The sequence below is a fragment of the Sceloporus undulatus genome, chromosome 3 (assembly GCF_019175285.1).
Source record: "Sceloporus undulatus isolate JIND9_A2432 ecotype Alabama chromosome 3, SceUnd_v1.1, whole genome shotgun sequence".
Lineage (NCBI taxonomy): Eukaryota > Metazoa > Chordata > Lepidosauria > Squamata > Phrynosomatidae > Sceloporus > Sceloporus undulatus.
In genome coordinates, this window is record NC_056524.1 from 107486607 (window position 1) to 107499839 (window position 13233).

Consider the following 13233-nt stretch of genomic DNA (forward strand, 5'->3'; position numbering starts at 1 on the left):
CCCCCCTTCTCCACCTCTCCTCCTTCTTTTACCCTCCCCCAGCTCATGCTGCCCCACACTCTTTTTTTCAATTAGTCTCAAAAATGTTACAGATCTCTCTACATACTGATATACAGACTAACATGGGCTATATCTTTGAATTTACTTATTGCAGTATATGTATTGGAGCAGAAGACTGATTGAATTCATAATAGAGTTGTGTTCAGTTTGACATCTAGTAGGACATGCTTTATTAAATACAGTTGTAGATTGTGTTAATACATTTGGTGTTTTTTTTGTTGTTTTTTTTTAATTCAGGCTGGATTTACCAGTGTGCTTCTATTTCAAATTAGATAACATTTCACCTTTTAGTTTCTAATGGAACAAAAATGTCAAATGTTGGAAAAAATAGTCTGTTCTCTTGTTTCTTTCTGTATGTATTTTATTAAAGGCCTTTCATTCTCATGACCACAACTTAATAGGAACAAATACCATGTTCATTGTTTTTAAACTACATCCCACTTTCCACTAAAAATACTTTTCTTGGCTCTTTTCTCCCATTTCCCTTTCCTTTTTTGTGCTTTGATTCTAGATTTTGATAATTAGTTGGAATGGTTGCCATCATTTTTAATATGATGCAGTACCTGTTAATTTTTTAAAATCTTAGCATGCTGTCTACCTAGAACACCCGGCCCTCAAGAGAAATGGTCTTCTGTGTATCGTTAGTTCCATCTGCAAAACCAGGCGTTCTATGCTTGTATAATGGATGCGTGTATTCGTTTGGTAGGAGAGGTTTTGAGTATGGCAGAGTAGGCTTCACATCCTTCGCACATTCATGCCCGTGGATTTCAAAGGTGGCATTCCAACATTATGTGCAGGTTTGAAGTGTCTTTCATTGCACATTTGTTTGTTTCACCAATGTGTGCGCTTCTGGATGCTAGAACCGATAGTCACACCCCACCAATACAAAATGGAAATCTATCCATGTATTTTAGAGACATGGTTAGAACCTATTGATTCATTTATTAAAATAGTTATATTTCATCCTGTATCATGGGAGTGCAGCGTGGCATATGAGCAAAATCAGTATGTAAGCAGTTTAAAATAAGTCAGAATGTAAAACAATAAAATATTTAAAGAGGCTAAAATGTTTTTAAAATGAAGAGGTTAAAGTTACTTAAAATATTAAGACAGTTTAAACTATATGCACATACATTTTGGAACAGAGAAAATTAGGACACAGCAACTTGGTGCTGGAATGAAACAAAACTTGGTGCCATCAGACCTCCAAGTGATGGCATCTCCTAAACAGGGCACAACAACAGAGAAGTCCTGTACAGTGTTCCCCACAATATTTTGTTCCCACCGTGGTGAGATATATAGGGAGGCCCTTCTTTCAAACCTCAGTCCCTGTGTTCACGGTAGTGGCCAGATGGCTTGCAGATCTGGCTTGCAGATGTCCTTCAGATCTGGCTAAGCTTGTGGAGGTCAGGACATGTCTTGCACTGCATGTAGGAGAGCTGATGGCCATGCCTGTTTCTATTGTTTGGGAAAACAATAACTAAGGGTAATTAGATTTAATTTTGTTAATATAAGCATAGACCTAAAACCTCATTTTTTTCATGCATTTCAACACAAAACTATCTACTTTAATTTTCTTTTTCTTTTCTTAGTCTATATCTAAAAGCGCGGGAACATAAATTCAGAAAGTAAGCTTTACTGTAGCTTTAAACTATTCAGCAGCTGCTGGACATGGAGTAATATTTTAAAAATAGAAGCGCAAGAATCCTTTGATGAAAATATGAAAATATTTTGCACTTAGAGCTACAGGTTTTAGACTCCTGGTTCTATACTTCAGAACCTGTATTTGCCTCCTCCAGTACATATTTTTTAAAGCATCGAGATAGACTTTCCCTCAGGATGGAGCTTGAAAAGTATAATGGTAGGCTTCCTACATGTCACATTCCTTTTACCTCACAAGTCTATGTTTTTTTTATATTATAAAGCTCTCCATTTGCTTGCCCGACATCAAAAGATATGTCTGTTTGTCCAAAAACTGATTTGATGTAACATCTCTCTACATTGAAGTGCAGGAGAATAATGAGGAGGCATGAGACTGGTATAATGCTTGGTATGTCAGGCAGTCAGGGACTCACGTTTTGTAGGCCAAAGTATCCTTTTCATGATTGTTTTAAAAGTTTATTTAGATTTGTAAAGAATATCATCTTTGACCTCTCAGTTTTCTAATGCAAAAGGACATTTTCCAGGCTGTGTTGATAGAATTTAACTGAAGCACCAAAGCACTTGCTAAAAGGCACTGGTTGGAGAGATACAGCTTTTGGATATATGAACATTTTAAAAAATTTGGTACTGAGATCTTTCAAGCATGACTCTAACGTTAGGTTTAAACCAGGATAGGCAACTCTTCAGGGAGGGCGGTACCTTGATGGTACGCTAGAAGTGCATAACCTATGGTTCCTGTTTGGTTGATTTGTTAATGATTTTAAATGTTGGGAAGGCAGGTAGTGAAAAGGAATCAAGACACCATGTTTGTGGATGGCTTTGGTCTATGAGGGGAGTGTTGGGCTCTTTGGAGGACTCCCCCTGGTTTCAACAGTATTTTTCAGTTAATAGTAGTATTGGTCTCCTCTCATTGTTGCACTCTTCCTCCAATAGAATAATTGTCAGCAGTATGTAAGTGCTTTTTCCATCTTGCCCCAAAACAGCTAGTTTTGCTACTGTAGTTGTAGTGGTGGCGAGGACAGTACTACTGATTTCACCACTAATAACTGATTTGTGGGGAAACACTTCCTTGGGTCCTTGGACATGCAATAGTTCGAGTGCTATGATTCCATTTTAACTACCATGGGAATGTCCCAGGAATCCCAGAGCTTGCAGTTTAGAGAAGAGCTTTAAGAAGCCAGCAGAGGAGTTAGTGCCTCACCAAATTACATATTTTGAGATTCATGAAGGTGGATGGGCACTTAAAGTGGAATCGTAGTAGTATTATTTATGTATTGTGAAAGGGCAGGGCACTTTGTTGTGGACTAGTGGAGGTTGAGTTTCCATTACTATTATCGTTTTTCCATTTCTGCTGCCAATTAAAATATAATTCTATTTTCTATTTCTTTTCACATCCAGTAACGGGGTTACATGTGGCATAAAACAGTCCATGAATTCAGATAATCAGACCAAGTCAGTTATGATACATACATAACGTGTGTTTAGTAAAAGTTGTTTTCAGCCAGTTTCAAAAAGGTTTCTTTTTAGGATTCTTTAGTAATAGTATGGATGTTACCAGAGATTTAAAAAGCTGCCAAGTTAAGTGGTTCTTGTCATTAACCAGCCTTTAGCAAATCACTCTGCTCTTCAAGTACTTAGTTTTTACTTTTTTCTTTTTGGTTCTGGTCTGGTCTGGCCTCAGATTTGCTATATCCTTCAAGTCCTAGCCCTTGCTTGAGTTTGAGCCATGCTGGCATTTCTTCTGGCAGACCCCACTGCTTTCTGTCAGTCCCAAAACCACTTTGCCAATATGGAGCCTGATCTTTAACGCTGTCCAATCAAATCTCTCCAGCCAGACAGGGCATTAGTGGTTAGAATTCCATCCATCCCGGGGTTCCAGAAAGGACCAGTAGAAAAAGTCTCAATACAGTCACTCTAATTTACTACCACCTAATTCTAGCCATCTAGATAAAAGTAGAAATCTCCCCTCTCAAATAGCCAGGTTTATCGCGTTTGTTTTAGCTGTTTATATGTTTGGTTGTTTTTCAGCAGTCTGCTACCTTGACTTTTCATGTGTAAACCTTCTTGATAAAGATCCTGTTTTGTCTCATTTTACTTCCTTGCCTTTTTCAAAACAATAGCAGCTTCATTTATTACTGCTTCATACCACCTAAGCAGTTTCTAAGCAGTTCAACTGTAAACTAATTGCCCCGAAGAAGCTGGGTACCCATTTTAGAACCTTGAAAGGATGCAAGCCTGGTTGACTCTGAGCCCCTGGCTAGGATTGAACTCACAACTTGTAGTTTGTGAGTGAGTGGCTGCGCAGTACAGGCATTTACCACTGTGCCACCAGGCCCAAAGCACCTCCCCACATTTAGCCTGTCTTCAGTTAATATTGGCGCGGTACGTACTGTATTTTGCACCATGCTGGTGCCAATTTTAGAGTTAGGGACGTTGTGGCAACCCGCACGGTCTCTAAGTCTAATATGGCACGGTGGCCTTCAATGCAGAGTGCTCCTGTGTACATGGGTGCCGCTGTTGTTGTGACATAAGCAATGCGTAGCGTCCGCACGTTGCCGCATGTCATTACGTAACATGCACTTGTTATGTCCACCCTGCGGCGGAAAAAGAAACCCACTTTTCCTGGGTTCTTTTTCCTCCAGCAGGGAAGCGGCGGTTGTGCCAGGCCTTTTGGGTGGTCTGTGTGCCCGGCCAGTGGTTCCTTTACAGGGAAACATAGAACATGAAAAAATAGCATACAACACACAGAGGGTTTATCATTCAGAAAGAATCAGTATGTGGTTAAAAATAGTTTATTTGGATCTCTTATATTAGTAGCTGAACAACCATAGACAGTTGTGTAGTGTTACAGTAAACCAGTTCATGATTTTTAAATGGAAGTGATATATTATAAACATATAAATAAATGACTACAATTATTTATTTTATATTTGTCCTTTAAGCCAGAGCTTGCAAGACCAGCAACCACGTTATTCAGCATAATCTGACAGGAATCCTTGTGAACAGCTGTCAGGGCAACCAATGCACAGTTTGATAATCCCGAAATCCTCAAACGTTTGGATGTTCAGACTTTTGGAGGGTACTTCTGAGTTGGGGTTTTGTTTGTTTGTTTGTTTTTTTTTTTTTTGGTTGTATTATGAGAGTGTTTACATTAATTTTTTTAAAAGCAGTAATATTGGCCTCAAGGTCAACATCTCAAAACAATATCACGCTTCATATTGAACGGCATTGCCTCCCTTACTAGTAGTATAAACAAAATCCCAATCCACAAAAGAGTGATACTGATATCTTTATACCACCAAAGGTATTTTGCTTTATGGCCAACATGGCTACCCCTGAATATGTTCCTGCCAATATAGTCCTTAATTGTTTTTTGTTTTAAATTGAGCTCTGGTTAAGTCAAAGGCTTTCGGTGGCTGGCATCCATAGTTTTTTGTGGGTTTTTCAGGCTATGTGGCCATGTCTTCTAGAAGAGTTTCTCCTGAGTTTCGCCAGCATCTATGGCTGGCATCTTCAGAGAATGCTTGCCTGGAAAGGACTTGGGTATATTATATTGTGTGACCTGGAAAGGCAGAGGTGATTTGCAGTGTATTGTTTTGTTGCTAATGGTGGGGGGTCTGCAAAAGGGATTAGTGACTGCTTGATGTACTCATTGACTGCTGGGAGATTTCTCATTTTCATTGTTTGTCTTAGCTTGCTATTTTTCAGGACTAGTAGCCAACCCTGTTTACTTGAGGGTTTCCACTTTTCTGTTGAATTGTCCACGTGTTTGTGGTTTCAATAGCTCCCTGTGCATCCTGACATGGTAGTGGTTGGCATGTCCAGAATTTAAGTGTTTTCAAACAGTATTTTATGCCCAGTAGCAAACATGCCACAATCCTGGGCAGATTGTGTAGGGAGAGGCGTTCCGGCAAGTAACTCAGGCCCAAGCCATGTAGAGCTTTAAGGTGGCGACCAATGCCTTATATTGTGCCCGGAAGCTAATTGGCAACCAGTGAAGAATTTTCGTACTGGTGTTATATGGTCAAACCTAGATGTGCCAGTGACCAGTCTGGCTGCCGCATTTTGAACCAATTGAGGCTTCTGATAGTGTGGCTGGTGCCCAGGGATGATGGAAAATGGACCCCTCTCTCTGAGTAATCTACCCCTTGCATTGAATTGTGAACAAAGGTTGCAACTCCACTGAATTTATTTAGGAAGTTGCGGCTTTCTCAAGTGTTTGTGTCCAATCCCTTTGTTTCATGCCACAGAGGTAGACTGCCCTCAGCAAGATAGAGTGGATTTCCACATACCTCCCTTACTCTGTGTGCTGATAAGCTTTGTACATACCACCTAGTTTAAGATTTGGGTTCCATGACCGGTAAGAATGGCCAGTAACAGTGACTCAACAGAATCATTGTTAATTCCTGTATTGCAGCTGCCTTTTGTGAATATGTAAATTACAACATAACGATTATTTATATGGTTATACATTTTTATATTTTAAGGTGCTCCTGGTGATAGGTTGGGGATGTTTTCAGCTTAGACTATCATGTTGATGGGCCAATTGCAACGGAAGGACAATTATTTCAGTTTATCAATTTCCTCCCCCTCCCAACCACTTAGTTCACTAAATACTTTGCTATTAAAATAGCATTTGTGCTTTTATAAGTGCATGATTAGAGACTGCTTCATATCTTGGATGTCCCATTGTATTTAGAGTGCAGCCAAAATTCATTTCATAAATTATTATGAGTGTTAAAATGCTACATTTTAGATTTTCATTATTTGGATAATAATGCATTTTTTACTGTCGGAGATTTTAGAAAAGTACCTAATAAATGGATTCTTTTCATCCATTATTCTGAAACTGTAGCAACTAATTTTGGGATAATTTGCAAGAACTGTAAAATATATTTTAGGAGAACCTATTTGTACTCCTTAAATAAAATCCGATGTGTGTATTCATTAAAACATGGAAAATAGCAGCATCATTGTTCACAATGCTTTTACTATTTAAGGAGTAGAATTTGCTTTTGAACAAGTGTTACAAATGAGAATTGACCCAAGGGTATTGTCATGTATGATTTAATGAAAGGAGGGTAATATCATTGTTTTATAATTCATTAATCCCTTCCTGTGCTTCCTACCCCTTCTAGTAAGTTGTGAGTTCAGGCTATATAGCAGGTTTCTTTAATCTCTGTTGCCTATTTTTCCCATTTGATGCTGGCTTTTTTTAAATTAAGAAAAAGTGTGGTAGAAATGGTTCCTGATATGAGTATATGTAGTATGATATCTTTTAACAAACAAATACATTATCAACAGAACTAGTGTACACATTAGAAACATAAGCTGAGGTAAATGCTGAAAATATGAGCTGATGTTACCCAGGAGCAGTTGGCATCACTAGCATTGGTGTCACCCAGTGCGGCCACTCATGGTGTCATCCACCCCCATTGACCTTTTCTCCATACCACAGCATACAGAATCCTTAGTACCGTATTTTCCGGTGTATAAAGACGGACTGGGCGTATAAGACGACCCAAATTTTCAGTTAAAATATAGAGTTTGGGATATACTTCGCCGTATAAAACACAAAACAATGAAAAAAAAAAAAATAAAAACATCAATGCAGAAAAGAAAGAAAATGGGGAGGCTGGGAATGGCGATAGATGATCGCGGATAGATAGCGATCTATCTAGCAGAGGCGAGCATACGAGCGAGCGAGAAATCGAGCGGAGAATAGACAGAGACAAATAATATATTCTCTCTAATATATATAATAATATAGATTCTTTATTATTACAGCTCTCCCATCTCTCTCTATTTTTCTCTCTCTCATATATATCTATCTATCTATCTATGTTCTCTCTCTCTGTTCTCTTTATCTATGTCTCTCTATATGCTATCGATTCTCTCTATCCTATAGATCTCCATCGATATCACTATCCTTTCACTTCTCGCTTCTATCTACCGCCCTACCTCTCCCTCTATTTCTCTATCTATCTATCTATCTATCTATCTATCATCTATCTATCTATCTATCTATCTATCTCCCTCCCTCCCTTCTCTCTTCTCTTGGGTGTGTGGTTGTGTGTGGTGGGTGTCTATCTCCCCCTCTCTCTCCCCCCCCTCTCTCTCTCTACTTCTCTCTCTCTCTCATCTATCTATCTATTATCTTATATCTATCTATCTGTCTGTCTGTCTGTCTTTGTCTTTCTATCTGTCTGTCTCTATCTATTATTTCTCTCTCTCTCTCTATCTCCCTCCCCCCTCTTCTCTCTATCTATCGATTCATCTATATCTATTTCTCTCTCTCTGTGTGTGTGTGTGTGTCTATCTCCCTCTCTCTCTCTCTCTACTCTCTATCTCCCCCCTCTCTCTCTCTCTCTCTCATTTTTTTTTTTATTTTTATTTTTAATTTACCCCAGGCCTTTGCTGAGGCCTTCAAAGCCTCCCTTGCATGCAGGCAGTGCCCTGGCCTATTATAGACCAAGTTTAGGGGGCCTGATGCCCACAAACGCCGGCTTCCAAAGGGCTCCGGAGGGCTTTGGAAGCCGGCAGCCAGGGAGGCACCCCGCGCTGGCTTCCAAAGGGCTCCGGAGGGCTTTGGAAGCTGGCAGGACAACCAGGTAAGTGCGCTGGGTTTCTGGGGCTCTCTTGTTGCCGGCGTACAAGACAGCCCCCAACTTTTGACCCCATTTTAGAGGGTCAAAAAGTCGTCTTGTACGCTGGAAAATACGGTAATTTTTTTGTACCAGTTTTACTCACGGATTGCATTTCCTGTATATCACTAAATATAATGGTAATAGTTGTGACATAAACAACTAGCCAAATTAAAATATCTTTAAATTACAGTAACATATGCAAAGCCTAAATGTATTTACTTGTACATAGTTTCATGTGGTTAAACATTTGGTAAGAATAGAAGAGAATCTGAAGAATACTTCTCAGAATGTTTTCATCATGGAAGAATCAGTCTGTGTCAGTGAACATGATTGCTTTCTAGAGACATCTGTCAGTCATTCTGAATTAACAATTGAGTAGTATTATCTATTATTTCCAGAAAGGTTAATGGGGGACAATGTATAAACACAAAACAAAGCCAATTTGACAACATACCACGACATCACAGCAGTCCCAGTTTGGACAAAAATGTTATACAGTAACACTAAAAAAGGCCCTACAGACTCATCCTAAGTACAACTCATCATAGAATCATAGAGTTGGAAGAGACCACAAGGGCCATCCAGTCCAATCCCCTGCCATGTAGGAACTCACAATCAAAGCATCCCTGACAGATGGCCATCCAGTCTCTGTTTAAAGAGTTCTAAGGAAGGAGATTCCACTATCCAAATGTACAGTAGCAGATACACATACAGATACTTTAATTAATGGAGGCTTGGTGTCCATGCATGTGCTTATAATTGTGTAGACAACATAATATTCAAGTCAGATAATAATTACAGGCCTCTACTTTGTTTTTATAGAGCTTTTAACATAATAATGAATTTTATATACAATTACAAAATTTCTTGTAGTCAGGAACACTCAACATTTAATTTGTGTCTGTTCATTTGTGTCTGTACATGTTTTTCAATTATTTTTTAATTATAATTTTATGATTATAACAGTTTAAAAAAAATAGCTGTGTTAGCGTGTTTCAACAAAAAAAGAGGCAAAAAGAAAAGGTATGTGTGTGTGGAGGGGCAGCGGAATCTAGCAGCCCCACTGAGACTGATTTACTTTACTGATTTATATTTATTTTTTACTGTAAGAAAAAAAACCCTTCCCTCCATTTCCCCCCACCCTTTCCCCCCACTAGGAGGAAGAGGGTGGCAGCTGTAACAGCCAGAGCAGCAGGCAGGGCGAGGACATGCAGGGCCAGCCAGGCGACACACAGCTCGTCTCCAGCATGGCACCCAGCACCCCTTCACCAGCAGAGCCAAGAGTGCATTCAGCCAGTGGGCTCCCTCCAGCTGAAGCCCTGCAAGGCTGCTGCCCACCCCTGCTGCCTCCACCAACACAAGGCAGAGACGGGGAGAGCCAAGTGGAGGGGGGAGACTCTGCCTTCTGGAGCAGCGTCGGTGGTGGGAACCCACTTCTCCCTTACCCTTGAGACCATGATGGCTGCAAACTCCCTATTTATTTACTTACTTACTTACTTACTTACTTATACATACATACCCCACCCTTCAGCCCTAAAGGCTATCAGAGCAGCTTTCTCTCCCCTGCAATCCACAACCTCTGCACCCCCCCCCCCCCAATGATGCTACTGCTCAGGAGATTGAATTATGGACAAGTGATGCCTGTATTCGATAACATCTTTCTCACAGACATACTCAACATCTTTGCCAAGTTGCATCTTCAACCTCAGTTGCCCACATATAAAAGGTTTTGTTGTGAGGATGAATGAAATGTTGAGAATGTGCCTTCATCTGAATAATGTGTAAATCTGAAATGAATATTGTTTTTAAGATGTTACACACATATATCAAGGTCTCTAGAAAATGCTGAACATTTGGGTGCATAAGTGTGGGTGCTAATAATTAAAGAACAGGTCATAATTGTGTCCTTTTTCCTTGGTGATATGTGGTTCCTGGTCTTAAACAGGGAGGAAGGTGAAAAGAAAAGAGGCTGGATTGATGAATACATAAAACAGGGACCTTTTGTGTAACAGCACCTTGATTGTGGAGCTCCCTCCCAAGGGAAATCAGACCAGATCCATCCCTAGAGAGCTTTTGGCAGATAACCAAGATTGTATTGTTTTGTTCCATGTCAACCTTGGCGCTTAGAATTCCAGTTTTAGTGTTGGCATTTTGTTTTAATCTTTTCACAAATGTTTTTTTTTAAAAACTGATTTTTTTAATAGAATAGTTTGTTCTGCTTTTAAAGAACATTTTTACCTCTTGCGGATAGCCATTGTAGCTCTGAAGGCTTATGGGTTGATAATAAAAACACTTTAAATAAATAAATACAGGAAATCCAGCATTTTTAACTTTCTTACTATGGTCCCCAACTTGAATCCTAATCTATAATTTTAGTGTGCACTTTCTCTTTAGTTTAATGAGTTTTCAGTAAAATCTAGCTTTTTTCCCCACTTTATTGATGAGGCAGTGACATTAATAGGGTATCTGGAGGAGGGAGATCCATTTAAGATGGTTTAAAGCATTCTATTAGAGCTTTATCCTGACAGTTGCATCTTTGCTAGGTTCCATAATGTAGCAGCTTTATAGTGAGTAAATCCTAGTCAGGTTAGGTTTTGAAACCTGTGATGTTGAAACTGATAAGGTAGCATCAGGGGAGGATCATGGACCTGATCATGATTTGCAGCAGCAGCAAAATAATTCATACTTTCTATACACCAAGCATCTGTTTGTTGAATAAATTTCTATGCACATAGATCCCTGTGTGTGTGGATGCAATGTGGCTGATTTTGTGCAGTTGGGTCAAAGTTTAGGGCAGAGATTGGGCAACTGGAGCCCCTGATTTTGCAGTCCCACTGGAGCCCCCTTTGGCAAACAACAACAACAAATCAGCTGGAAATGACCTGAAACAGAAACTGGAAGTGATTTCAGGTTTTGTTTTGTTTGAGTTCTTGAGCAAATAGCATGAGCCTAACCACTGGTACTTTTCCTTTGTTGGGACTTTCTCTTAAGTTTGATCTTGTTCAAGTGGAGCTTACTTAACTATTGGTATCAAAAGTCTCTTAACTCAACCCCCCTTAAACCCAAGGGTTTCATTTGGCTACTAAATGGTATTGACCTGCCTAACAGAGTCACTCAGAGCCATGCAAGCTGCAGTATCTGTGGGACTGATGGAAATGCTGGCATGTTAAATCTGTATATTGACCTTATTTATAGGTGTTTACACGAGAGTGCATGAGCCACTACCTGAGGGTGTTCAACTTTCTGTGGAGGGCAAAACGAATGGAATATATTCTGACAGATATATGGAAAGGACATATGTGCAATGCAAAGCTTCTAAAAAATATGCCAGGTAAGAGAACACTCCCAAAGACTTAATTACATAAATCACTGTTTTCAGACTGTAGCTGTTTAGCTTATTTTCTAAACTGGAGAAACATTTTGCCTTTGTTAGATCTAGTATGGCATGTTTCTTGAGTAAATTACAGTCCTTTGCATTGTTGACTCAGAAGTCAATCCTGTTATGTTCAGTGATGCTTATTCCCTGCTAAGGGTGTGTTTTGGAATTGTAGCTCAGATTAAAAAGTGCCCCTTGGCCACAAATACTTCAAGTGTCCTTGAGAAAGCTTTGTACCCCAAGTCGGACCATTCCCCCCTTCTTCAAATTGGGAATGGTAATACAGTCTGTCCTCGCCTTACGCGGGGGATCCGTTCCGGATCCCTCCGCGTAAGGCGAATTCCGCCTATGCTCGAGCCCCATTGGAAACAATGGGGCTCGTGAGCGGCGGCGCGGCAGCGCGGGGCGCAACAGGCGTACGCGCCCATTCAATTGAATGGGACGCGCTGCCCCTTCCGCCCTGCGCGTGCCCCGCGGCTTGAGCGCGTATGCTCAAGGCCGCATATGGCGCGCCCGCGTATGGCGCGGGCGCATTGTACCTGCTTGTATGATAGGGAGATACACTAGACACTTAAAAACATACTTCTTCTTGTTATCGTTAACTGCCTTCGCATTGATATCGACCCATGGCGGCCCTGTGGAGGAGACATCTCCAGGCCCCCCCTGTCCTCTACTGCTCTTAGAATCTTTTCAGCTCCTGCAAACTCATATTTGTAGTCTCTTTAATAAAGTCCATCCATCTAGCATGTGGCCTTCCTCTCTTTCTACAGTCGGCCCTTCTTATACACGGATTTTTTATACATGGATTCAAGCATCCATGGTTTGAAAATGTTCAAAAAAGTATAAATTTCAAATATCAAACCTTGATTTTCCATTTTTTTAAAAAGGGACACCATTGTGCTATGTCATTATATTTAATGAGACTTGAGCATCCACGGATTTTGTTATCCACGGGGGATCTTGGAACCAAACCCCAGTGTATAACAAGGGTCAACTGTACTTCCCTCCACCTTTCCTAACATTATTGTCTTTTCCAATGATTCATACCTTTTCATCATGTGTCCAAAGTATGATAGTCTAAGTCTTGTCATCTTGGCTTCTAAGGATATTTCTGGCTTGATCTGCTCTAGGACCCATTTGTTTGTCCTTTTGGCTGTCCATGGAATCCTTAGCACTCTTCTCCAGCACCACATCTCAAATGAGTTGATTTTCCTCTTTTCCTCTTATCTTCTTTCTTGACTGTCCAGCTCTCACATCCATACATGGTAATAGGAATACAAAGGCTTGTAAGATTCTGACTTTTGTGCTGAGTTGTATTTTAGGATCTTTCATAGCCGCCCTCCCCATTCTCAATCTTCTTCTGATTTCCTGGCTGCAGTTCCTGTTCCGATCAGTGTTTGATCCCAGATATGAGAACTCTTTTATTATTTCTATTTCCTCATTGTCTAGTTTGAATGCGTGTAAGTTCTCTGTGGGCCTTATTTTTGT

The 13233-nt window shown here is 40.1% G+C and overlaps 1 protein-coding gene across 1 annotated transcript in view; it reads left to right on the plus strand.

Moving 5' to 3' along the window:
• TUBGCP3 (tubulin gamma complex associated protein 3) overlaps nucleotides 1-13233 on the plus strand; it is a 103709-nt gene that overhangs the window by 75344 nt on the left and 15132 nt on the right. The window contains exon 17 of the mRNA XM_042457700.1: nucleotides 11565-11700. Within this exon, the coding sequence (XP_042313634.1) occupies nucleotides 11565-11700 (136 nt within the window). The remainder of the gene's footprint in view (nucleotides 1-11564; nucleotides 11701-13233) is intronic.